The 25,124-nt window shown below is 44.3% G+C and overlaps 2 protein-coding genes across 14 annotated transcripts in view; both read left to right on the top strand.

Annotated features, from left to right (window-relative positions):
• The window catches only part of Zfyve16 (zinc finger FYVE-type containing 16), a 44,241-nt gene extending 36,486 nt beyond the window's left edge, over positions 1-7,755 (top strand). For both annotated transcript variants that reach the window (XM_004841600.3, XM_004841602.4), the window contains 2 exons: positions 671-838; positions 5,852-7,755. In XM_004841600.3, the coding sequence (XP_004841657.2) occupies positions 671-838; positions 5,852-6,013 (330 nt within the window). In that variant the 3' untranslated portion in view covers positions 6,014-7,755. The remainder of the gene's footprint in view (positions 1-670; positions 839-5,851) is intronic.
• A 5,865-nt stretch (positions 7,756-13,620) lies between these two features.
• Fam151b (family with sequence similarity 151 member B) overlaps positions 13,621-25,124 on the top strand; it is a 65,515-nt gene continuing 54,011 nt past the window's right edge. For 11 of the 12 annotated variants that reach the window (XR_015438903.1, XR_015438902.1, XR_015438901.1 and 8 more), the window contains exons 1-4: positions 13,621-13,778; positions 16,222-16,347; positions 18,656-18,821; positions 22,119-22,336. Coding sequence is in view for 8 of the 12 variants with exons in the window: in XM_087180765.1 (XP_087036891.1) it covers positions 13,754-13,778; positions 16,222-16,347; positions 18,656-18,821; positions 22,119-22,336 (535 nt within the window). In the remaining 4 variants the exon portion in view is untranslated. Of the gene's footprint in view, positions 13,779-14,558; positions 15,112-16,221; positions 16,348-18,655; positions 18,822-22,118; positions 22,337-25,124 lie in introns of those variants that run through there. The other variant, XM_021255706.2, reaches the window with a different exon arrangement.

Below are 25,124 nucleotides of genomic sequence, written 5' to 3'. Positions count from 1 at the left end.
GGCGGGCAGTGGCAGTCGCTTCTGTGCAATCGCTGTGATTTCATGTATAGGCAAGGTGTGTGGAAACCGCAGAACATCACTCCTTTGTTTGCTCTTCACTTTATATAGGGGCCCTATGTGTGCACTTTATATAGATGTTAACTCTTCTAAGTTAACAGAACTTCCATCGCTACAAGTCAGCTTTAGGCAGAAACAGCTCAGCCATTCTCCATAATCCATAATCTTTGGTTTGAAATGTTTATGTATGTTTTGTTTTGTTTTGTTTTTTGTTTTGGTACTGGGGATCGAACTTGGGTCCTTGCGCTTGCGCAGCAGGCGGCGAAACCACTGAGCTAAATCCCTGGCCCCCTTAAATGTTTATGTATGGAAAAGATTCAGGCTGTAGACATAGAATGGTCCCAGCTAGTGATTTCATGGAACTAACATTGGAATTTTATTAATGTTGATTCGAAAGCAGCAATTGCTGCATTTTAAAAGTTGCTTTTGCTGGCTGTGGTGACTACACCTGCCATCCCAGCACTTGGGAGGCTGAGGCAGGAGGATCATCACAAGCCTGGGGTACACAGTGAGTTGAGGGCCAGCCTGCAGTACATAGTGAGACTCTGTCTCAAAAGACAATAGTTGCTTTTAATCTTCATAATGACTTCTTTTCTAATTGAATATATTTCAGGTGTTCTACTTTCTAAAGGATCAGGATTTATCTGTGTTGTCAACTCATCATCAGTTTGCGAAAGAAATCGCCATGGCTTGCAGTGCCGCCTTGTGCCCTCACCTGAAGACTCTAAAGAGTAGTGGGGTGAACAGGATTGGACTCAGAGTCTCCATTGACACAGACGTGGTGAGGCACACTGTCCAGGGCTTCTGGATGGGTGTATCTCTCTCGCCTTTATCTTGAGGAAGGGATGTGTGCTGCACTTCATGTCTGCTGCCCTGCTCCTCCTGCAGCGGAGGTGGGGACTTGTGCTCTGTGAAAGGCCCCGCAGCACATACTGTAGATGTCACAGGCTCTGGTTTCTGTGACAGCAGTGCAGCTCTGCTCTATGGGGAGAGCAGTCGCTGACCACAGGTGGACCATCCTGTGGTGACAACCCTTCACCTGGTGGGGCCAGATTTGGCCACGAGTGGCTAAGCCCCATTCCATGGAGCTCTTGCTTTTTAAATTGACATGTTCTAATAAGATCCTACACTGACAAGATTTAAAATTTCAAGTGTAAGAGGCATCTGAAAGGAGTGTCTTGGTAAGCCTCCCCAGAGAGCAGTATCCACCACCTGCTGTGCACTAGTGAAGTGCTGAGGTGCTCGCTCCAGACTCGACCAGTCCTTTCTGCCCCCTCCCCAGCTGCTCCAGATGCTGCCCCCCACCCCCTGGACAGTCCATGGTACATGAGCCTGCAGTGTTCTCTGGGGCTTTATCCATGGACAGGAGCGGGTGAGCCTGTCTGTTTTGCTCCCCTAAACACTGTCTTATTTTTGCCATGCATCTTTAACTCAGTACAGCATAGAGATACTACCTATTAGTGCATGTCCTTTTTACAGTTGCATAGTATCACATTAGTTGATTACATAAGTGGGTGATAGTTGATTTCACTAGATCAAGGCATATTTGATGTTGAGGTTGTTGATACTTTGCTTCTGTATAAGTGTGAGTACAGCCATAAGAAAACTCCCTAACAGCATTACCATATCCAAGTGTGTACTAAATAGATTGCTGTATTGTCCCAAGTAAAGGCTATGTTAATTTATATATTCATGCAAAAGATCTAAAGTTTTGTTTTTTCACAAAACACTACATACTCAAGTCTTCTTTTGCTTTCTTGCTGGTTTGCTTTTTTTTCCCAATGCTGGAGAGCAAGCTCAGGCACTCGAGGCTAGGCCAGCACCCTTCCATGAAGCTTCATGCTTGGCCCAAACGTTTCAACTTTCACAATTTGATAGGTGAGGCAGAAGCCTCAGTATTACCTTAATATGCATTTCTTTTAACCATGACTGAGGGTCATCTTACATGTTAAGGCCCTGTTTTTCCTTTCAACTTTCCGTTCCTATCTGTTAGGTGTGTTTATTTTACAACTGTTTCCAGCACCCATTATGGTTTTTCAAAGCAGATGCTCGTTAGCACGGTTCATCTAACAGGAGGAAGTTGGTGTGCTGCTTTACTTTTCTCCAGCCTGGATGTGGTTGCTTCTTCCTGGAAAGAGGAAGCTTGCATTGTTAACTGCTCCCTTTTGGGGAAGCACCTGATAATTACTGGGCATTTGAGTAAGCACTGTCAAAGTTTTCTTTCTTAGTCAGATGCATTAAATTATAATATTAAATGTCATTGCAATAACACATTTGAAACATTTCTAAGTAGTTTTTTTTTTCTGTTCCTTTTCTCATATTTATTCCTTGCCCTTCTTTCCTTTCCCCGATACCTCCCACTTCCCCTTCCCCTTTGGTCCTTTTTTCCCCTATTTCACATTATCTGTTATACATTTTGATCCTCATTTACACTTTCATTTTCTCACACCAGAGAAACTATTCGGTATTTATATATGTGTGACCTATTTATTTCACTTAAGGGTATGGCCTGGGGCCGGGGATTTAGCTCGGTGGTTCCACTGCCTGCCTCACAAGCACAAGGTCCCAAGTTCCATCCCCAGTACCAAAAACAAACAAACAAAGAGTATGGCCTCAGTGGGCATCCATTTAGCTATAAATGTCTCTAGTTCTCATTCCTTTTGGCTGAGTAGTACTCCGTTTTATTAAAAAAAAAACAAAAAAACACATTTTCTTTATCCAGTCTCCAGTTGATGGGCATTTGGGCTGTCTCCAAGATTTAGCTATTACACACTGTGCTGCTGTGAATATGGGTGTGCATATATCGCTGTGGTATGATTCTTTTAATTCTTTTGGGAAGATACCCAGCAGGGGAATAGCTGGGTCAAATGGGACCTCTAATCCTACTTTTTTGAGGTATCTCCATATTGATTTCCACAGTGATTGCACCAGTCTGCACTTTACCAACAATGGAGCAGGGTTCCTCTTTCCCCAAAGCCCTGCCAGAATTTGTTATTCGTTGATTTCATGATAGCAGCCATTCTTTTTGGAGTAAGATGGAATCTCATTGTTGTTTTCATCTGCATCTCTTGAATGACCAGTGATGTTGAACATTTTTTCATATGTTTATTTGCTGCTTCTACTTCCTTGTCTGAGAAGTGTCTGTTCATTTCAGATGCCCAATTTTGGATTGGGTCTTTAAATTTGGGGGTCTGATTTTTTTTAAGTTCTTTATATATTCTAGATAGTAGTTCTTTGTCTGAGGAACAGCTGGTAAAAAAGTTTTCCCACACTGTAGGTTGTCTCTTAGCTCTGTTGGTGGTTTCTCTTGCAATGCAGAAGCTTTTTAATAAGATGAGATCCCAGTTGTTGACTCTTTATGCTAGTTCCCGTGCTACTGAGGTTTTATTCATAAAAGTCTTTTCTTATGCCAGTGTCTTCAAGAGTTCTACCTAATCTATCTTCTAGCAAATTTAATATTTCTGTTTTAATATTTAGATCTTTGATCCACTTCGATTTTAGTTTAGTGCATGGTGAAAGATAGGGGTCTAGTTTTAATCTTTGGCAGGTTGAAATCCAGTTTTTCCAGCACCATTTATTAAAGAGGCTATCTTTCCTCCAATGAGGGTGTTTGGCTCCTTTGTCAAAGATGAGGTGCCTGAGTATGTCTGGATTTATTTCTGCATCTTCTAATCTATTCCACTGATCCTTGGGTCTGTTTCTTTGCTAGTACCGTGCTGTTTTATCACAGTAGCTTTGTAGTATAGTTCCAAGTTGGGGATTGTGATAGCCCCTACCTTGTCTTTGTTGCCTAGAATTGCTTTTACTATTCTAGGTCTCTTCTGGTTCCAAATGAATTTTTGGATTGTTTTCTCTAGTTCTGTAAAATATACAGTTTCAATTGGGATTGCATTGAATCTCTATGGCAGTTTTGGAAGTATAGCCATTTTCACTATATTGGTTCTTCTTACCCAGGAACAAAGAATGTCTTTCCATTTTCTTATATCCTCTTCAATCTCTTTTTCTTCAGAGTGCTGTAGTTTTTAGGGTAGAGGTCTTTTACTTCCTTCATTAGATTGATTCCTAGATATTTCTTTTTTTTATGCTATTGTGAAAGGAATTGTTTCCCCAATTTCTCTCTCAGTGAGTCCGTTGTGTACAAGAAGGCTATTAATTTTTTAGTGTTAACCTTGTATCCAACTATTCTACTGAATCTGTCAAGTAAGTCTAGAAGTCTTTTGGTGGAGTTCTTGGGGCTTTCTATGTAGAGTATCATGTCATCAACAAATAATGACAGTTTAACTTCTTCCTTTCCTATCTTTATTCCTTTTATTTCTTTCTCTTGTCTAATTGCTGTGGCTATTGTTTCCAGAACTATATTGAACAGGAGTGGTGATAGTGGGCATCCTTGTCTTGTTCCTGATTTTATCTTGAAAGATTTCAGTTTTTGACCATTTAGTATGATGTTGGCTGTTGGGTTTTCATAGATAGCTTTTACCAGGTTGAGATAAAGACCATCTATTCCAATTTTCTGTAGGGTTTTTATCATGAAATGGGTGCTGGATTTTGTCAAATGCTTTTTCTGCATCTATTGAGATGATCATATGATTTTTTTCTTGACTCTGTTAATACAGTGTATTACATTTATTGATTTATGTATATTGAACCATCCCAGCATCCCTGGGATGAATCTGACGTGGTCAGGCTGTATGACTTTCTTGATGATCCTCTATTCTGTTTGCCAGTATCTTATTGAGGATGTTTGCATCTATATGCTCATTAGGGAGATTGGTCTGTAGTTCTCTTTTTTGGTTGGGTCTTTCTCTGCTGAATCAAAGTAATGCTTGCTTCCAGGAATGAATTTGGGAGTATTGCTTCCCTTTCAATTTCATTAAAGAGTTTGAGAAGTAGTGGCATTAGCTCTTCCCTAAATTTCTTGTAGAATTTAGCAGTGAAGCCATCAGGATTTGGGCTTTTCTTTGTTGGTAAGTTTTTAATTATGTTTTCAATTTCACTGATTGAAATAGGGGTTTTGAGAATTTTTAATATCTTCTTTTTTGGTACCGGGGATCAAACTCGGGACTTTGTGCTTGTGAGGCAGGCAGCAGAACCACTGAACTAAATCCCCAGTCCTTCTTCATTCAAATTTGGTAATTCATATGTATCTAGAAATCTGTCCGTTTCTTCTGTGTTTTCCATTTTATTGGAGTACAGGTTCTCAAACCAGGTATTGATGATCCTCTGGATTTCTGCTGGATCTGTTGTGATTTCACCCTTTTCATTCATATTTCCATAGATTTGAGCCTTTCCCTTTTTTTTGATAAGGTTAGCTAAGGGTTTGTCGATTTTATTTATTCTTTTGAAGAACTAACTCTTCGAATCGTTGATTTTTCTGTATCATTCTCTTAGTCTCCGTTGCATTGATTTCTGCTCTGATCTTTATAATTTCCTCCTTTGTACGAGCTTGGGTTTGTCCTGCTGTTGTTTTTCTAGGAGCTTGAGGTTCAGCATTAGGTTGTTTATTTGAGCTCGCTCTAAGTAGTTGGTAATGCTGTGGAGATTTTTATTTAGCCATACTGGTAATTATTCAAAGCTTTAGCCCTCCAGTGCTTATTAAAGTATAGCAGTAGTGTTTACCACGTCCCTGCAAGGGACTGTTAATATCTGTGTAGTAGATGGTTAAGAGAGATATGGCAGAAACCCTGCTTTATAATGTGTGATTTTTATTAACATGCTTAAACTGAACATTTTTAAATATTTTAAAATCAGGACTGCTAAGTTTCCAAGATTGTTTTATCAGGATTTCCTTTTTCAGGTTGAATTTCAGGCAGGCTCTGAAGGCCAACTGCTACCTCAGCATTACCTGAATGCCCTGGACAGTGCCCTGATCCCTGTGATCCATGGGGCGGCCTCCAGCTCGAGTTTGCCACTGGAAATGGAATTGGTACTTTTCATCCTGGAGAATCTAGTGGAGTGAGAGGACGTACCGTGTCATGGACTGCAGCCTGATGGGTCAGAACTATCCCAGCACTGAAGGTGCTGTGCCACAAACACTAAATGCTTGATGTTGGAACACTTAAGCTGTGCTCTTGAGGCAGAAATGGCCTGTTAAAATCACTATCGCAATATTTAAATACCTAAATGTAAAGGATCCACCATGTTTGAAGCTTTACATTACTATAAGCAGTAAAAAGACAAAGACTTCTACCTTTAAGAAATTGAGGGCCAGGGATGTAGCTCAGTGGTTCTGCTGCCTGCCTTGCAAGCACAAGGTCCTAAGTTCAATACCTGGTACCAAAAAAAAAAAAAAGTTGATAGCATTTACTATATTTCAATGTTAAGCCAAAGTATATGTACTTAGTTATACCTCTTTATGCCGAGAAAGATTTTAATGAAGACTCTTTGCACATGTAACCTTATGAAGGAAATACCTGTTTGTGTAAAAGCCAGCGAGAATACTGGCTTCTGAAGTCTGTTTAAAATGTATTTCAGTGGCACAGACCAGTTCCAATATCCTAGACCTATAATTTTTGAATAAAGCTAATAACTTATTTGTATAATTGGAGTGGTGACCTATTTCCATGATTAGAGAAATTCTGATTGTTTGGATTAAAGTCAGAATTTTGCCTGTTTTCTTCTCAAATTATTATATAAATGTATAGGTTTTTCCTGATTAAATGGGTTTTCTTAAACTAATTATGGGTGCTTCAGGATTTTGTGCTTCTATATTTAAGTACATTGTTTTTATAGCAACATGTGATTCAGAATGTGTTTTATAAATCTTTAATAATTTATAAATACGTAATATTTTTGTATCACAGTGCATTATTTTTCCTCTTTTTTTCCAAAGTGTATCAGTGTATTTACCACTTATAGGAATGATTGACAGCAGGCCAGTTGACCTTGAAGTAGTCAGTATGTAGCAATAATTGAAGCCTGAAACAGGTTTTTTTACTTCAGTGTTAATCCTTAGAAATTTCTTGGGCCGGGGATTTAGCTCAGTGGTTCTCCCGCCTGCCTCGCAAACGCAAGGACCCAAGTTCGATCCCCGGTACCAAAAAAAAAAAAAAAATGAGTATAGAAATTTCTTGGCCAGTCTGCATATTTTCATTGATACCCTGTATGAATATAATTTTTAATGAACTAATCACTTTTGCATATTTTAAATTCTTTATGTGGTGGTTATTTTTATAACAGGCTATTTAACATAAGTTCCGTGTATTTGAAACTGTTACAGAGCTTCTTTTTTTACTTCAAATAGGAAAAAAATAAAAAGGGAACATAGCAGCCCTGTCATTTAAGTTATATAAAATCTAATCATTATTGGTTGCCTTTTTCTATCACTGTGTGGAATATATAGGGCTTTTTTTGTATCAGAAACACTGTATATCTGAAGAAAAAGAAAGTACACTAAATAACCTTGTTATAAGAGCAATAGTTATGAAACATCTCAACTTTTAGATCACATCAAGGCTATAACTCAAGATCTGCGGGATCAGGCTAGGAGAGACCACGAAGTTTAATCCGTCCCAGCATATGGTCTGTGCTGAGTCACACCTCTAGTCCTACCCAAAGACACAGTTCGGAAGAGACGATCAGTCTGCTGGAAGTTGCTCCTGCATAAACAATGTAAAATGTTACAGATACTAAGTAAAATGACAATATATAACTTGTGAAATTTATTGAAATGCTCTGAGATAAAGACAATTGCATATCAAACTCTGTTCTCTTTATATTGTGTGTTTATTTTTTAGTGTAGTTGAAATTTCTTTGTAGTATAACTGCACAATTTAGGAATAGTGACTATACCTTAAAATAGCCAAATGGTGGAAGGCTCTTCCATGATAGGATAATAAAGTCTCTATATTCAATAAAAATTTGAATTATATTCCTAAAGTCTAGGGGCACATTTTAGAGTATTCTTTGTAGGTGTATATTTTTTATCGCATTGCTCCTTATTAGGTCATGTTGTTCACATTGGTACTTTAAAATTTAAGGTTTTTTAAAGGTGAAGAAATAGAATGGCTCTTTTACTCCATCTACAGTGATCTAATTTGGTCTTAGGCCTTATACTACAACTCTTTCTAAATTTTGAAATCAAAGTAAAATATAGCCCATTTGTTTTTACGTAGCTATATAATAAAAAAAATTTGTGTCTGTTTTCACGCTATATGTAGAAGACTTTATTCGGTTTTATAGGTTGAAAAATAAAACAGTTCTTTCCCTTTTGGAGTGTAAGTATGTGAAACAAATAACAGCAGAGGTTTTGAATGCTATCACAGAGACAGGACTCGGAGTGGGTGTCTGGAACAGTCCAGGAGGATGGTCCTGCCAATAGCAAGAAGGCAGTCTGCAAGCCTACTGGACACTGGGTGCTAGGCTGTGTCACCTGGGGTGGCCTGGACTGCAGCCCAGGACAAAAAAGAGCACCTTCTAGAGTCTCGCACTACTCACGGAGTCTCACAGGACTCAGAATATCCAGGACATGACCCAGAACTACCCGACGTGAGAAGAATTCAGGAAGCCTAAACAACTCCCCACGGAAAAGACAAAAGTCACTTTAGAGGTTATATTATCAGAATGTTCAATTATCAGAAAAAAGACTTAAAAGTAATTTTTTTAGCACTATTGAAATAAATGAAAAGGTAAAAGTCCTTTGCATAGAAGCTATCAAAGAAACAAGCGGAAATGTTTGAACTGAAAATTTTAACATCTTATTGAGGGAGTCTCAGCAGCAGAATCAAGATGACTGAGGAAGAAGTCAGTGAATTTGAAGCTAGATCTCGGCTGAATAACAGAAAGAAGTTTTGTTTTGTTTTGTTTTGTTGGTACCGGAGATCGAACTCAGGACCTTGCACTTGCGAGGCAGGCGGCAGAACAACTGAGCTAAATCTCTGGCCCCAAAAAAATTTTTTTAAAAAATGAACATAGCAATGGGGATCTGAGAGAGAATATCACAATATCTAATGTTCATATCTTAAAGTTTTCAAAAAGAAGGGGCCAGAAAAAAGAAAAGAAAAAATGGAAACAAGGCTTTTGAAGAGGGGTCAAAGGGAAGGGAGGGAACGGGGAGAAAAAAGCAAGAGGCTGTACAGGTACACGTTCCCTGTGATGAGTGTTCACTGTGTGCATCTAAAATGTACCAAAAATGTTTTGCTTCAGCAAAGCCAAAAAGAGAAAAGAAAGATGAGAAGGAAAAACGTTTGAAGAAATAATCGCTGAGCATGGCTATAATCCCAGGTAGGAGGCGAAGGCAGTGGAAGTGTGAGCGGAGCCCAGTCTGGGCAGTGCGGTGAGATTCTGCCTCAGCGTAAAGTAAAGGGGAGACCTAGCTGCGTGGCGGGCACTTGCCTACCCTGTACGAAGCCCTGGGTTCAGTGTCCAGTACCACACACACACACACACACAAAATTGAAAACTTCCAGAAATTTAGATAAATTTAGACATTTACATAAAATTATATTTAAAGCAGCCTGACTGACACAGGACCCCAAAATGAAAAAACAAAACACACCCAGAACACGATAATCAAATTGATGAAACCAAATACAAAGAAATGAAGATTGTTGAAAACAAGAGGAAACTAACTGCTTTACAAGAGCAGAGATTTGGCCAGATGTGCACAGCCCTGGGTCCAGTCTTCAATGTGTGTGTGGGGAGACACACAAAGATTTGGATGTTGGCAGATTTCCCATCAGAAGCCAAGGAGGCCAAAGACAGTGGAACAACATAAAGCTTTAAGAACCCTCCAGAGTCCTTTAACCAGCAAATTCAGAAATGAAGGTGAAGTGGGACATTTTTCAGAAAGACAACTACGAGCGTAACCAGAGAGATGCTTCAAAATAAATGTTAGGGAGGTTCATGGGGAAAGGAAATGATGGCGAAGAGGCAGAGTGGAATATACTAATATATGCCAGAATAAAAAGTGGTATGATTACCAGTGTTGAAAGATGTAATACACAGGAGAACTGCATGCTAATGAGGGGAACATTAAAGGGACCTCTATGGTGACTGAGTTTCTGTAGTTCACTTGGCAAAATATTCTGAGAATTGCCCAAACTGGTAAGTAATTATAGCAACAATTTTAAAAAATACATATATAGCCTTTCGGCCGGAACCACCATCTTCCAGTAATTTGCCAAAATGACGAACACAAAGGGAAAGAGGAGGGGAACCTGGTATATGTTCTCTAGGCCTTTTAGAAAACATAGGGTTGTTCCTTTGGCCACATACATGCGAATCTACAAAAAGGGTGATATTGTAGACATCAAGGGAATGGGTACTGTTCAAAAAGGAATGCCACACAAATGTTACCATGGCAAAACTGGAAGAGTCTACAATGTTAACCAGCATGCTGTTGGCATTGTTGTAAACAAGCAAGTTAAGGACTTTCCGAGGATTAATGTGCGTATTGAGCATATTAAACACTCAAAGAGTCGAGATAGCTTCCTGAAATGGGTCAAGGAAAATGATCAGAAAAAGAAGGAAGCCAAAGAGAAAGGTACCTGGGTTCAACTGAGCGCCAGCCTGCCCCACCCAGAGAAGCGCACTTTGTGAGAACCAATGGGAAGGAGCCTGAGCTGTTGGAACTGATTCCCTAAGAATTCACGGCATAAACTGGGGATGTCGCTCTGCCACACAGCACCTAATTAGAGGCTGAACGCCCTAATCCCTACTTCAAAATAAAAAGTCATCCTGTGTTGTAAGGGTGGTTTTCTTAATTGAACAGGTGTCTGGCGCCTTTACCTCAGAGAAACAAGTATTTGGAGCAGATTCTCATTATACCCAGTTAATTGTGTCAGGTCTTTACTCTTCAGTGTTTTTCTTGCTGAAAGATGTGAGGTGTTGTGCAGATGTACACCCAAATGGCCAAATATTTATGAAATATTTATATTGGCTTGAAGATCCTCTAAATCACCTTGGGGACAAGATGTATCAAAATAAATGGAAGTCGGTATATGGCATTTCAGTTAAATAGCTTAAAGAAAAAAAAACCTGTATGTGTGTGCGTGCGTGTGCGCGCGAACGCGCGCGGTTTTTTGTTGTTGTTGGGGGTGGGGGGATTGGTGCCGAGGATCGAACTAGGGACCTTGTGGTTGTGAGGCAGGAGGCAGAACCACTGAGCTGAATCCCTGGCCCCCAAAAATATATTTTTAAAACCAATATTTAAAATTTTGAAAATTCCAAATCAAAAAAATCAGAAAACAAGAATGAAAAACATAAGGAACAGAAAAAGTAATGAGAAAATAACATCTACATCCAGCCATATCAAAAAATTACATTAAGGGGCCGGGGATTTAGCTCAGTGGTTTCACCACCTGCTGCGCAAGCGCAAGGACCTGAGTTCGATCCCCAGTACCAAAAAAAAAAAAAAAAAAAAAAATTACATTAAATGTAAACGGTCTAAATAGGACCAAAAAATGGATAAAATACAATTATTTTAATCACTTATAATGGTACATATAGAAAGATGGGGAAAAGCACCAGGCAAACACTAAAACAAAAATGGAATGGCTATGTTGCTATCCAATAGCAAAGACTGAACAGCAAAAAAAATTACCTCTGCTGTATTACTGCATTTTAAGACAAAAGAGATAATAATCTCAGAGAGTCATTTGCCCAAAGTCACACAGCTAGGAACTCACTGAATTGGAATTTAACAAAAAATTTTCTAGCAATTATGAATCTCCAAAAAACAAGCTGTATTAAGGTTACTTATTGTTTTCCTCTTATCTCATTGCTGAAACAAAATACCAAATATGCAAAGTTAAAGGGGGAGAGGTTTATTTAGCTCACAGTTTGTAGAAGTTTCAATCCATAATCACCTGGCTCCAAGACAGTAGCATGGCAGGCAGGCATTGCAGAGGAGAAACAGTTCATGGTGGGCAGACAGTAACTAAGCAACAAGAGACGACCACGGTTCTTTCTATCCCTTATATTTTATCCAGGCTACTTGGGGAGGGGGGTAGCACCCACACCCTATCCTAGTGCTCTTGATCCTAGGGTTCATTGCACCATGAATTCCAGCGTCACATCACACACTCTAGATGCAGCCACCTCTGAAAAAGCCCCAACTATGACCACATGAGGCTTTGGAGGGACATCTAAACACAAGCTATAACACTTATGCAGATTTTTCAATGTCTGTGATTATAATCAGTCATAAAGAAGCGTAGAGATCGATTAATACCATGTACTTCCTACAAGAAAATGAAGTCTTTGTTCTAGGATACAATGGCTATTTGTTTATAAAGCTACCTACATCTGAAACTAGAAACTAAATCTCCTGACCAGCTTCTCACTATATGCACTGCTCATAATCTAGGTGATGGTTTAAGGTTCATCGTGAACTCCACAAATCTGTTTCTATGATTTACTCAACAGTGCAAGCAAACACAGCTAACTGGATAAGTGGCAACAACAATGGGTAAATTTATGTTAAAGCTTTAGAAAATTTTAAGCAGTTAAAGGGAACTAAGATATAAATTAAATTTTCAAAGTCCCCTAACTTTTAACCCAGTTGCTGTTAAACATTCACTGAATTGCTTTAGGTTTTTTAAATCACAATTTAGGATATTGGTGGTATTCCTCGATTTAGCCTTAAATTACATGTAAGGGTGAATATATTGCAAAGACAAAATTTTGTTTTGATAGGAGACTATTTTCTGAACTACAGGATAGACCTGAGACAAAGATCAAAACAAGCAGAAGCTGATTATCAATGTATGCATATTTAAAGAGCAATTAGAGATAACCAGAGTCAATGTACACTCTTATAATTCAGAAAATTTTGCAATTGGGGTAGCAGAAAACTGGTAACAAAATAGAGGCCAAAAGATAGATGATAAATATAGACAGACTGATTTTTAAGTGCTGAAGGGAAAGTCATTCTAAGGTCAGCTACACTCTATTTCAAAAGTGAATTATGTATATTGAACCAAAGGTCACATTTCCACACATGAATTCTTACTCCTTTAATTGATGGAGAGGACACCCAGAGAATGTGAAGGCAGGACTGACGATGGATAAAACTCAGGTCTGGAAAGACCAAAAAGAAAGGTTAAAGTCTGAAGGGTTGGGCGAGAACAGCTCCCGTGATCAGCTGTGACAGAGCCACAGTAGTCGAAAATGGTAACGCCAAAGCGCAGTGCTTCTGTGACTTTGCCTCCTCTGGAATTCCGCGCAGCAGAATCACATAGTAAAGGTCATTCTGTGCCTGGCTTCTTTCGTATTCCCGAGGCCCTTCTGTGTTTGGCGTGTGTCGGTGCTGTCTTCCTTTGTCCTCCCTCAGCCCCGCTCTCGGAAAGTAAGTTGCAGGCTGGGCGCTTCTGAGTGACCACTGGTACAGGGAGTGAAGTTAGCTCAGCATCCTTGGCTGCGACACTTCCTTGTGTGGAGTAATAAGGATCCCGTGCCTTCTCAGGATGACACTAAAGTTAAAAAGAAAATACGCCCCACACCAATGCTGCCTACTTTCCCAGCACAGCGCTCCACGATGAAGGCGCTTTACGCCTTCTGTCCTCTTCCAACAACAGCTCACTGTTCTGGCGGGGAGGCCAGGGCGCGTGCGCGCGCAACGCATTTCCCCGCTCCTTCCGGTCCGGCTTCACCTCGGTGCACAGAACCCCGGGTTCCGGACCCCACAGCCTGGCGTCGGTGGACTCGGGTTCCCACGCCACCGGGACCCGCGCCTGCGCAGACGGTGGGCCTAATCACCATGGCAGCGCCCGCGGCGGGCAGGGGTAAGGTAGTTCCCGGCTCCCTCTGCTCGGGCTGAGCCACCCGCGCCTCCCCAGGAGGGACGGGACCGCGGCCTGTCTCCGCGACCAGGGACGGGGCGGCGGCGGAGGCCGGCGCGGCAGCGGGGTGGGGCCCGGGCTCCCGAGGCCTCGCTCAGGGGGGTGGAGGACGGGCCTGGCTCCGCGGTGACCTGCCTCCGAGCGGAGCGGGAAGGCTCGGGGAGGGCCCGGCCGCTCCTCCCGCCGCTCACCGACCTCAGCAGATGCGGCCTGCGGGGAACCCAGGGCGCCCGCCCGTCTCCAGGCCATCCGCTTAGCAGCTTTAAAGCTGAATGCAGCCCTGAGCCTCCCTTCGCTAAGCAACACTGACAGGTTCCGGGGATTACAGCGAGGGCGTCTTTTTTGCTATTGTTTCTCCTACTATAACAGTTCCATTGTTGTTCCTCACCTTCCGTTTTTTCACTTAAGCGAGATTGTATCAGTACGCACAGAGTTACCTTATTCTTTTTAAGGGCTGCATAATGTTCCATTGTAGCGATAAACCATAATTTAGTGACTACTTTTGGTGAACGTTTAGATTTTCACACTTTCACTATTATAAATAATACTGCAGTAAATGTTTGTGTATGAAATGTTATTTCTCCAATATAAGCATATCTTTTTTAGAGTAAATTTCATACAAGTGAAATTTCTGTATTAAATGGTAGATATTTGTTTTACATAATATTGCCATATAATTTTTATTCATTTGAAGATTTTAATTCAGTTTTTGGTGTATTCACAGACTTGTGCAAACATCAGCTTGCTTTCTTTTCATTTTTCTTTGAGACAGTGTCTTGCTAGGTAGTTCAGGCTGGTCTTGAACTCACTGTGTAGCCCAGGCTGGCCTCAAACTCACATTGATCTTCCTGCCTCAGCCTCCCAGGTGCTGGGATTACATGCATGTGCCACCACACACAGCTCCTCAATGTTTTATTGGCAGTTTCTGACAGCCAATATGTGTTTTTTTTTAATTTTGTATTTTTCTAAGTCTAATTACTTTGTTATTCTCCTTCCATGCATCCTCGGCTTTTTTTATTAATCCCCCCACAACCGAGCTGTCTCTCTTCTGGCATACAGCCAAAAGAACTCACCCCTCACCCCCATGAAGCTATCCCTGTAAACGTTACAGCAGCTAAATTGTGGACACTGCCTACTGGATGAGTGTGGACCGACATGTGGATACAGATGTGGACACACACCACACACTAGAATGCTATTCATTCCTAAAAACAAATGAGATCTGGCCTTTAGCCACAGCTGGATGAGCCTGGAGAACATCATTACACTGAGTGAAGTAAGCCAGGCACAGGAAGAACAACATGCATGGCCTTGCTTAGTATCTAAACTCTAAGAACATTCACGTAGACAGGATGGGGAAGGAAACAGTGATTGTCCCGGGAGGGATGGGACGTGTGGGGCAGAGGGTGCACCCTGATGGTGCAGGAGCAGCAGAGCTGAGACCCTGTCCACAGCCTGGGGACCGTGGGGCGTCTAGCTGCGTCATCTGTGGCAGTTGTGTGGAATGAGCACAGTGTCGCCATTCTTGCCACAGAAGCGTAAACCAGGGCTGCTGTGTCTGGTGGCGGCCACTGCCTTGCCTCCTTTGTGTGGCCCTTTGTCATCAGCGTGCCTCACACCACCATGCTGTCTGCCGTCGGGCGAGGCCTGACAGTGCCCGGGGGTGTCTGGTCACCTGACAGGGCACAGCGGGGGCGGGGGGGTGAGACAATAATATACAGAGAGCAGGGAATGAAGAATAAAGAATGTATGATAGTTTATTACTTGGGGGCCAGGAATTGGTCTTCACTCTGTCCTGGATCAGGGGCTCTGGATTAGTCAGTGTTAATGACCGTACAGCCTAGCACGGGGTGTGAAGGCAGATGTAGGGAAGAGCAGGGCTTGAGGCACTAATGAGCCAGCTGTGATAGGGAGGAACTACGTATCCTTCTGAAGGCCAGGTCACAGTTCACACGCCACTCCAGTCGTGTTACCTTGCAGGTCGTAGCTAATGAGCCACCTGCGTTATCTTAGCTGACGTGTGATCTTGAAGAATGGCCGCACAGGGTCATAATGCCTCAGCTGCAGTATTTTCTTGCTATTAGAGACGTCACAACCTCATCAGTCATTGAGACCTTAGTTGTGACTGTTGGCATACGGAAGTCTATCTCCAAACAACAGCTGAAGACTCCCTTAGCAAGTCACAGATAGGCCTTGGAATGACTTATAATTGTAATCAGTAGCTGAATTATAAGCCAGATCAGTAATATCTTAAAGCCTGCTCAGTGCAGTTTCAAGCTGGTCTCCTGCAGCCTACCCTAAATAGACACTGTGAAATTTTCATTTAAAACATTTACCTCCTAAAAAACAATATTCTTTTTCATGTGGATACCATTCTTTATTGCAGGATGTTGGAGTGAAAATATCCTGGACTATTTTCTGAGAAATCACCAGATCGCAACAGAAGACGGTGCTGAGATCACCTGGTACCACGGTGCCAACCACAGGGCGCAGCTGGAGGAGGCACTGAGCAGTGAGTCGGGGCCGCGCCCTTCTGACTTGGACCCAACCCTGCCTGGCCGACCTCTTAGGCGTCCTTTACTAACAGCTGAATCGTCACTGCTTTAAAACGTGCCAGTTGTTGGCTCCCTGGCCCAGAATCAGGATTCAGGGAGGCAGGCCCCTTGTACTTTTCCTTCATATATGGGCTTCTGTGTCTAGATTCTTGCCCTTAGCGCATCTTCGAGGTCCGCTGATGTTTTTTTCTTGTTATTCTTCCCAGGACTGGGGGTGGAACCCAGGGCCTCACACTCACCAGGCCAGTGCTTCACCTCAAGCTGCACCCCAGCCTCCCATCACTCCTTTTTCACAGCGGAATCTTTCACCGTGTGGATACGCTACACTGTGCCTGGGCATTCGTCCATGGATAAACATTGGTGTTGTTTCCATTCCTTTGCCACTGCAAATACAGCTGCCTCATGAGTATTCTGTAGACATAATGTTTCAGTTCTCTTCCATTCTGTGGCTAGTGGAATTGCTGAGTGGTGGTCATTATGTTTAACTTTTTGAGGAACTGCCGTATTTCCCAAAACAGCAGCACCTTTTTACATGCACACTGGTGGTGTGGATGGGGTTTCTGATTTTCCCACGTCTCTGCCCACATTGGTTACCATGCTCTCTTGTGTGGGTCGCCATCCCAGTGTGTGTGGGCTGGCCTAGATCTGCCTTCCCTAAGAAGGTTCTCCTCTTTGTGCATTTCTTGGGAAGCGGCTCCATGAGGTTTCTCAGACTGCTTCCTGCCAGAGAATGTGGAAGCCCAGACCTCTTTGTCTTTTGAGCTATTTCTGCTCCTCTGGTTCCAAGTGGCTTTGTCACCCATAAAAATGTAGTAGGCACAGGGGCCAGGGATGTAGCTCAGTGGCTCCACACCTGCCTGGCAAGCACAAGTTCTTGAGTTTGATTCCCGCTACCAGGAAAAAAAGTATAGTAGGCTTTTCTATACACTGAACTGTAAACAACTCCAATAAAGAGACACCCGAGGTCTGTCACCGAGGTGTCTTTCTCCTCTGTGCTTGGTCTGCATTTTGTGGGGCGGCAACACCCTTCCTGCACTAGATTTCCTGGCAGCCAGCCCTGTGGCTAGCGAGGCGCCCTCCCCAGAGGTCTCAGCACGGGTTCGGGTTTCGGGGCTGCAGCTGGGCCTGCTGCTGACACTGCAGCCGTATCACCGGGGCACTGGTTTGCATGTGTGTCCCCCACACTCGGGGAGATTTAAAGGCCCGTTAATGGGGAGCTGAGCCTTTAACGCGGTGAGGTCAGGAGGCCTGCACTGGGGGGAGTCCCTCTGTATGTGGCTTGAGACAAGGGTTCACCTTGTTCTTCCCGTCCTTCCCGTCGCGTCCTTTACCACAGGCAGGAGAAGAAATCAGCTGGCATTTTCGACATCCTCCCTGGCGTCTGCTTAGCCCCATCTCAGCTTCCGGAGGCATCGTCTCTGCCTTAGCCAGTGTCACAGCTGACGGTGGGAGGTTTTACTCCTCCATCCAGCCGAACTGCCGTGTCTGCAGCTTTGCCTGGGGGAATCCGCACTGCCCTCCGATTCCTAGACGTTCCCTGCCTCCTACCCTTCACCCCTGACAGCCATCTCTGCCATCTCGCTGTGTAACAGGCCGCTCAAACTTAGCACCTCCTTTCTGTAATTCTGGGGGGCCGGTGGCTTTTTCTGCAGTCACCTGGTGCATAGGCCGGGCACCCGCTCTCCTGGGCAGGAAGTTCTACTCTGTCCTTGGCCTCAGTGCCACTGTCACACAGGCATCTTGGCGCTCCTCCCCGGAGCCTTCTCCGTCTTCAGGAACCTCTCAGCTCTCTCCTGGGTGGATGGAAGCAGAGGCTGCCAGAGGGTGTACGGACTCTGGGTCCACTACTGTTTGCTGGCCAAAGCAAGTCACAGAGCAGCCCTGGTGCAGGGGAGAGAGGGACTGAGGAGTTTGCGGCCGTCTGCTGAGCACGCTGGCCCGCCCGCCCCGAGCCCACTGCTCTCACACAGTAGCTAAGCTTGATCACACAGATGTGTTTTTCACATCAACTTTCAAACGTGAGCAATAGCCGCCTTTTCTGATTCGAGGTCTGAGAAGGTAGAAACGCTACTCTTTCCTTATTCCTAGCAGACTTCCCCGCAGACACTAATCTCCCTGCCTGTCTCTCGCTGTCTGAGGCCCCGGGGAGGGTGCAGTGCGACAGGACCTTCAGACCTCTGCGGCCCGGGAACCACGGAGACCTTCCGATTCCGCCCTTCCTTCCCCACCTTGGTCTCGGCCTGAACCCGACTCTTCTCCCCACAGGCGCTGCCCACATGGTGGAGGCCGATGTGCTGCTCGCCAGTACCGGAGCCGAGCGCGGCCGGCCGGTCATGGCACACCCGCCGGACACGCACAGCGACACCACGCTGCGGGCCTGGCTGGCCGCAGTTGCGCTCAGCGACAAAGGCATCAAGCTGGACTTCAAGAGGTATGCGCGCGCACAGCGTCCTGGTTGTCAGAGGAACGGGCCGGAGGCTTAATAACTTCACCCGACCATGCGGGACTAGGGTTGTACTTGATCCGAATCGGAAAAGGAATTGTGCGCTCTAAGATGTTTCCTCAAATGCACTGAAGACTCACAGAGCCATTTGCTAAAGTGTTTCTTGCAACCCTTTGAGGCTAACGTGAGTTTTAAAGGGAGTTTATCATTAGTCACCACTGTGGTGACAGAATGTGAGTTAAGGATGCTTCTTTTGCTACAAAGTTGCCTGAGAGAGTTGGGAGAAATAGTTTGTTGGAATAGTGAATGCATGCCCGATTTGATTTAGGTTATATTTGTAAAGGGTTATTCTTCGTAACCAAAGTGCCCTGACCATTTTGGAGCATTAATAGGGAAGAGCGAGATGAGATGTCATCCGCGTGCCTGTGGCCGTCCCGGGAAGGCTTGCTTTTGCCACATTTGGCAGCGTAAAGCACGGGTGACGCTGGGCATGGCCTGTGGCCCTGGGAAACCTCCCCCAAGGTCCCGGGGAGGCCACTGCTGCTGAACTCCAGGACTGGGGGTCACCGCCTTCATCACTGACCATATTTTCAAACTGAATTGCCTCAAGAAAGTAAAGGCTTGGGAAGTCTTGCGGGATTAAGATGACTAGCCAGGTGCCTGCGGCCGACTGCGCCCCTCACCGCACCCCTCTGCCGGGCAGGGTAGGATGCACAGAGCGGGATCTGGGGTGGAGTGTGTGGAGGTCGGGCTTAGCCCTGTGTAACCGACAAGGCAGTTAGCGCTGGACAGGCACCCACACACTAGTGGGGTCCTGGGTCTCCGAGCCGAGCCCTCTGTGGGGGAACACAGCCTTTGGCCTTAACACTGGTGATTTGAGTTCAGCTCTCCTGGCCTTTCATAGGGTTACTGTGTCATTGTTAGGAGCCCACGTTTCAGTTAGCAGTGATTGCATTTCCTGTGGGGCTGGTGCATGGACAGAACACATCTTCGTTCAGCTTGTGACCCCAGCCTGCTGTCCCTTCCCTCCTCCCCTCAGCCCTTGGTCCCCTCCCTTTTACAAAAGATCTATCTCTCTACTTCCTATGATCTACCTTTTATTTTGCTTTTTATTTATACTTTGGGTTTCTCATATAAGAAAACCCATGTAATATTTAAGCTGTAGGACCGGGGATTTAGCTCAGTGGTTCCAGCGCCTGCCTCGAAAGCACAAGGTCTTGAGTTTGATCCCCAGTACCAAAAAAAAAAAAAGATTTAAGCTGTGTGTCTGATTTATTTCACCTAACGTTATGGTCTCAAGGTGCATCTGTTTTCCTACAGGTGACTTGTTTATCCTTCTTTATGGCACAGTAGTGCTCCATTGTGTTAAAAAAAATTTTTTTTCTTGATCCACTCATCTGTTGGTGGTCCCTGAATGGTTCTCTAGGATGTATTGTTGGGCCTCTCACAGATGACCTTGTTTATTCTTTTTTTGGTACCGGGGATCAAACTCAAGACCTTGTGCTTTCGAGGCAGGCGCTGGAAACACTGAACTAAATCCCCGGCCCCGAGCTTGTTTATTCTTAATGTTAAGCTCTACCACAAAAAGGCCTGGCCCATAAAAACCGATTTTTGCAGGGTTTTTTAAAAATCATAACATATTAAAAGAGGTTGGGCACAAACTAACAGCGATGAAAGACTGTCGTGAGAGTGTCACAGTGAATTTCATGCACTGCTCCCAACCCTCCTGAGGGGTCAGCTCTGCGTCCCCTTGCCCCAGGCGAGGCATCAGAGGATGGAGCAGCCGGCCTGGGCCACACAGCTGGCAGCAGGAGCCGCCTGCCCTCAGCCACCCCACTTGCTGCCCGCCCGAGTCAGGCTCCAGCCCCCCTGGGTTGTGCTTTTAAGTTATCTTCTTTAGTATACGGGTAATAAGTGATACATGGTAATTTCACATTTTACCTGGAGTTTTAGCAAAGAACTGTTCTCCCTTAAATGTAATCTTAAGGGACTTATTACTATTTGCAGTATAATTTTTGTTAGGTCATCTCTGGATTCTAAACAAAGTTCATAGGAAAGTAGGCTGGGCTATTCAGTACCAGGAAGTTGAGTTACAGCTTTTTTGTCTATTTGTTTTAGTTTTGATTTTGTTTTTTGAGACAGGGCCTCACTACAGTATGTATGCCAGGCTGGCCTTGAACTCACTATGTACCCAGGGTGGCTTCGAACTCATGGTGATCCTCCTGCCTCAGCCTCCTCGGTGCTGGGATTACAGGCTTGTGCCACCACACCTGGCTGTCATGTTTTAGAGTCAAGTAACCCAGCATTACTGTGGCTCCCCTGAGTTTCAGAGTTGTGGTTTCAGCGGGCTTTGATGCAACACAGGTCTGGGAAGCCCCTCCGACAGAAACGGCAGCATCCAGGTCAAGGTCCGCAGTCCCGCGCCAGGGCTAAGTCCACCACGCTAGGCCTGCACCTGGGCAGAGCGGGAGGGTCAGCGTGTGCAGGAGCAGCGGGCGACTTGGGTTCTTGCAGCCTCAGGGAGGATCCACGGTGGTTTCTCCTCTTGAGTGCGAGAGGGAGACGGAGCCCAGGCAGTGTGCTGTCCACAGTCTCAGTCCTTGCTTCTCCGAGCCTTCTCTGCCGGCGCCTGCACAACAGAAGGCTCGTCTTAGAGCTCCAGAAGACAGAATTATATGTAGGGAAGCCAACCTGTAGAGCTGGGGACAGTTGTTTAAAAAGTAAAAACTGTAGGCTGATTAAAACCCTCTCGTTCTGATGTCTGTAGCTATCAGCTGGAAGAAAAAAGGAAAGAAAAGGAAATAGAAGAAGCTGCTTTTCAATTTAAAATAACTAAATATCCTTGTCTCTAATTTTCAAAAAAGGTGCTTACAATAAAAGAAAAGGTGCATTTTAGGAAGGCTTTAAGGACATATGGTTTTATGCTTCACAGCCAGTTTCAGAAATGTGCTCATGCTTGGTTTGTGGTTCTGGCTGCAAACTCTGATGAGTGAACGAGTGTGTGTGTCTCTCCCTGATCATCCCACACTCGGTGGCCCCAATGTGGAACTTGAGACCTCGGTCTGGTCCCCCAGTAGTGGCATCACTCATGCTTCACAGACCCGGAAGTCCCTTTCCTGAGTAGGAAGGGTAGACCTGCATGCATGTTAGCTCTCCCTTCTGGTGCTGTGTGATCTGGATTTTGTTTAGTTCAGCTGCTGTTGCATTTTATTTGTTATGAATTTGAGAACCCTAAACCGTTGAGGTGTCATACTGCGTCCCACTGACCACGAACTGTGTCCCCAGCCTGGCAGCAGTGGAGCCCGCCATGATCCTCCTAGATGCGGTGAGAGGTCGCTTGCAGCGTCCGGTGTGGATTAATGCTGACGTTCTCCCTGGTCCGAGCGGAACCAGCAACGTCGTGGACGCAAAGCCCTTTATAGACACTGTGACGTCCTTCTTTCCCGCGGTGACGCTGTCCCTGGGCTGGACGACAGGATGGCATCCCAAGAAAGCCAGTGAAGGTGATCACTCCAACAGTGAATCCATCCTTGGTCAGGATAAAATAGCTTCCGGTTATAAAAATAATGTCTCTGATACAAAGCCAAAGCACATTCCCCAAAATCGCACCTTCTGCCCTGTGTGCCCAGGCTCCTTCCATTATTTCAGGTGGACACTCGTGACCTGTCAGCAGCTTCAAAGCACAAAGTGGCCCTGACCATCCTGAGCCGGCCTCCTTGAGCTTGGCACATTCCAGGCTGGCTTTCCCTCCATACCTCAGAGGAAGGACAGGGAAGTTTCTCGGGTGACCTGAGGCGGAAGTGGGGAGCATGCTGAGGGACTCACGCTCTGCCCTGGACACTGTGTCCCCGCTGGCCGCAAGGGCGGTGGACAGCCAGGCTTGGTCCCTTCCTTCCATACACATCTCCCACAGTGGGCCTGACTGCAGCTGCTCTTCCTGGCCAAGTCCTCAGCCCCCTTCTCTCTGCTTCTCCACGCGTCCCGGTAGTCACTTCCGGGTCAGCAGCCAGAGGTCAAGCAGATGCGCTGGGCCTCTGTCCACAGGATGGAGATGGTCAGCTACACAGGTGTCGAGGGGCTGTGAGATGCCAGCTTTTACCCTGTGGTTGCAGAGCATTCACTTTTTACTCATTCACCATGAATGTTTGTTTAATTTTTCACTGTTCTGTGTTTGCGGTACACAGCGATGGCATTCATGGGGCCTTGGTGCACGCACAGAACGCATCTTCAGGCCTTTCAGCCCCTCCCCTCCCCTGCCCCCACCTCTCAGTCCCTTGGCATTTGCAAAAGATCCATCTCCCTGTCTCCTGTTGTCCATCTGTTGTTGTTTGTGGTTCTTTTTGGCCATGGACCCAGAGCCTTGCACTCAGAGGCAGGTGCTCCCGAATCCTCCCAGGCCCAGAGGTCGTGTTCGGCATCACACCAAGGCCCAGCAAGCAGTGCCGTTAAGGCTGTGGCCCTGCCCACCAGGACTGGATGGGACCGAGAGGAGCATTGCCCTTTAACTCAGCTCCATTGTAATGCACCTTCTGTTCCGTCATTGCAGTACCTAGTGTGTGCCTGCAAAAGAGGAGGATAAAGGAGGAAGTGCCTAGCACCTCCTCAGTGACCTCAGCCCTAGGGCAACTGTGGGGCAGACCTCCACCTCCCCCTTGCCATCAGCAACACAGGCCTTCCTTCCCTCTCCTTACTCTGAACATTTTAAAATCAAGTGTTCGTAGATTTATAGTCATGGACGTATAGCTCCTGTAGGCGGTAGCTTCTTCTAGTAATAGAAATACTGTTTCCTAAATTTTAAAGAAAAGAGAATTCCTACTTATCAGAAATGTAGCTGCTAAACTACTATATCCACTTGGAATTTCCGTAAATGTTCCTTACCTCGCCATACTTTACAGCCTAGGTTTTGATAGAGTTTAGGCTGATTATTTAGAAATTTTCTCTCTGAGCTGTTTATGAATAGTTTATTTTCTGCATGTCTTAACATGATTTATAAAGTCAGCTTTACTACTGCTTCTACTTTAGGTAAAATGTGTAAGTAATTTAGACTAGCCAAAAAGAAAACTGAAGTTAATTATCACTTACACAACTAGTAAATAACAGCCACCTTTTCTTGGAAAAGAAAAATTAAGTTAACATAAATAGAAAGTCTCGGCTTGTAAAGAATATTAGGTCCAGATGTGGTGCATACCTGTAATCTCAGTACTCTGAGAGGGTGAGTCAGGAATATTACATGTTCAAGCTCATCCTGGGCAACTTAGAGACTTAGTGAAATCATGTCTCAAAATTAAAAGCAAAAAAAAGGATTGAGATGTAGCTCAGTACCTAGGCCTGGTTTCAGCCCTCAGTACCACAAATGAATAAATAAATGAACCATACAAAAAGAATATTAATGACCCAGTTGTACCTGAAAGACAAGCCTTAGACTATTTAAAGTAAATAAAAATAGTGTCAAATTTGTGTCTTTGCATTGGTGAGATTAGTAGAACCTCTTTCTTCTTTTTTATGTGCTGGGGACTGAACCCAGGGCCTCATGCCTACTAAGCTCACGCTGTACCACTGGGCTACACCCCTGGCTCCAGTAGGGCATGTTTTTTGCTATTCTTAGTTTTTGAAACAGGATCTCATGATGTAGTCTAGGTAGGCCTTGAACTGGCGATCCTCCTGCATCAGCCTCTCAAGTGCTAGGATCGCAGGCATGTACCACCATGCCTGCTGGGCATGAATTTTTTTTTTTTGTATTAAATTCTTTTATTGGTACATTGTAGGTATACAACACAATTACATTTCTCATTGGGAATTGTACCTTTACATAATGCATCTTGGTTCTTATTTTTTCCCCATTCCTAGCCCTCCCTTCATGCCCTCCACCCTTCCCTATTTACAAAGACTTGATTTCCATTTTTTCCATTTCTTATCATTTTTTCCTTTCCCTTCTTTCCTTTCCCCTGTGCCTCCCACTACCCCTACCCCTTTGGACCTTTTCTTCCTATTTTACATTATCGATTATTCATTCTAATCATTGGTACATTTTAGGTATACAATATAATGACATTCATCATTGGAAATTTGCACCTTTACATAGTCTCTCTTGGTTCTTGTTTTTCACCTTTGCCCAGCCCTCTCTTCAACCCCTGGGCATGAATTTTTAATCTACATTTTCCACTCAAATTATTTTCTGGCCTTAAGTGATCTTTTAATTCACTCTGAATCTAAATGGAAATTTTCATGAATTATCTGTGAATTTCCCTCTGAATTGTCTATAGATTTACCTATTCATAGGTAATTAAGTTT

This window comes from Heterocephalus glaber, unplaced genomic scaffold (genome assembly GCF_053883595.1).
Source record: "Heterocephalus glaber isolate CG9 unplaced genomic scaffold, H.glaber_assembly_v1.0 deba00001465, whole genome shotgun sequence".
Lineage (NCBI taxonomy): Eukaryota > Metazoa > Chordata > Mammalia > Rodentia > Bathyergidae > Heterocephalus > Heterocephalus glaber.
This window is presented reverse-complemented; position numbering and strand designations above follow the sequence as displayed.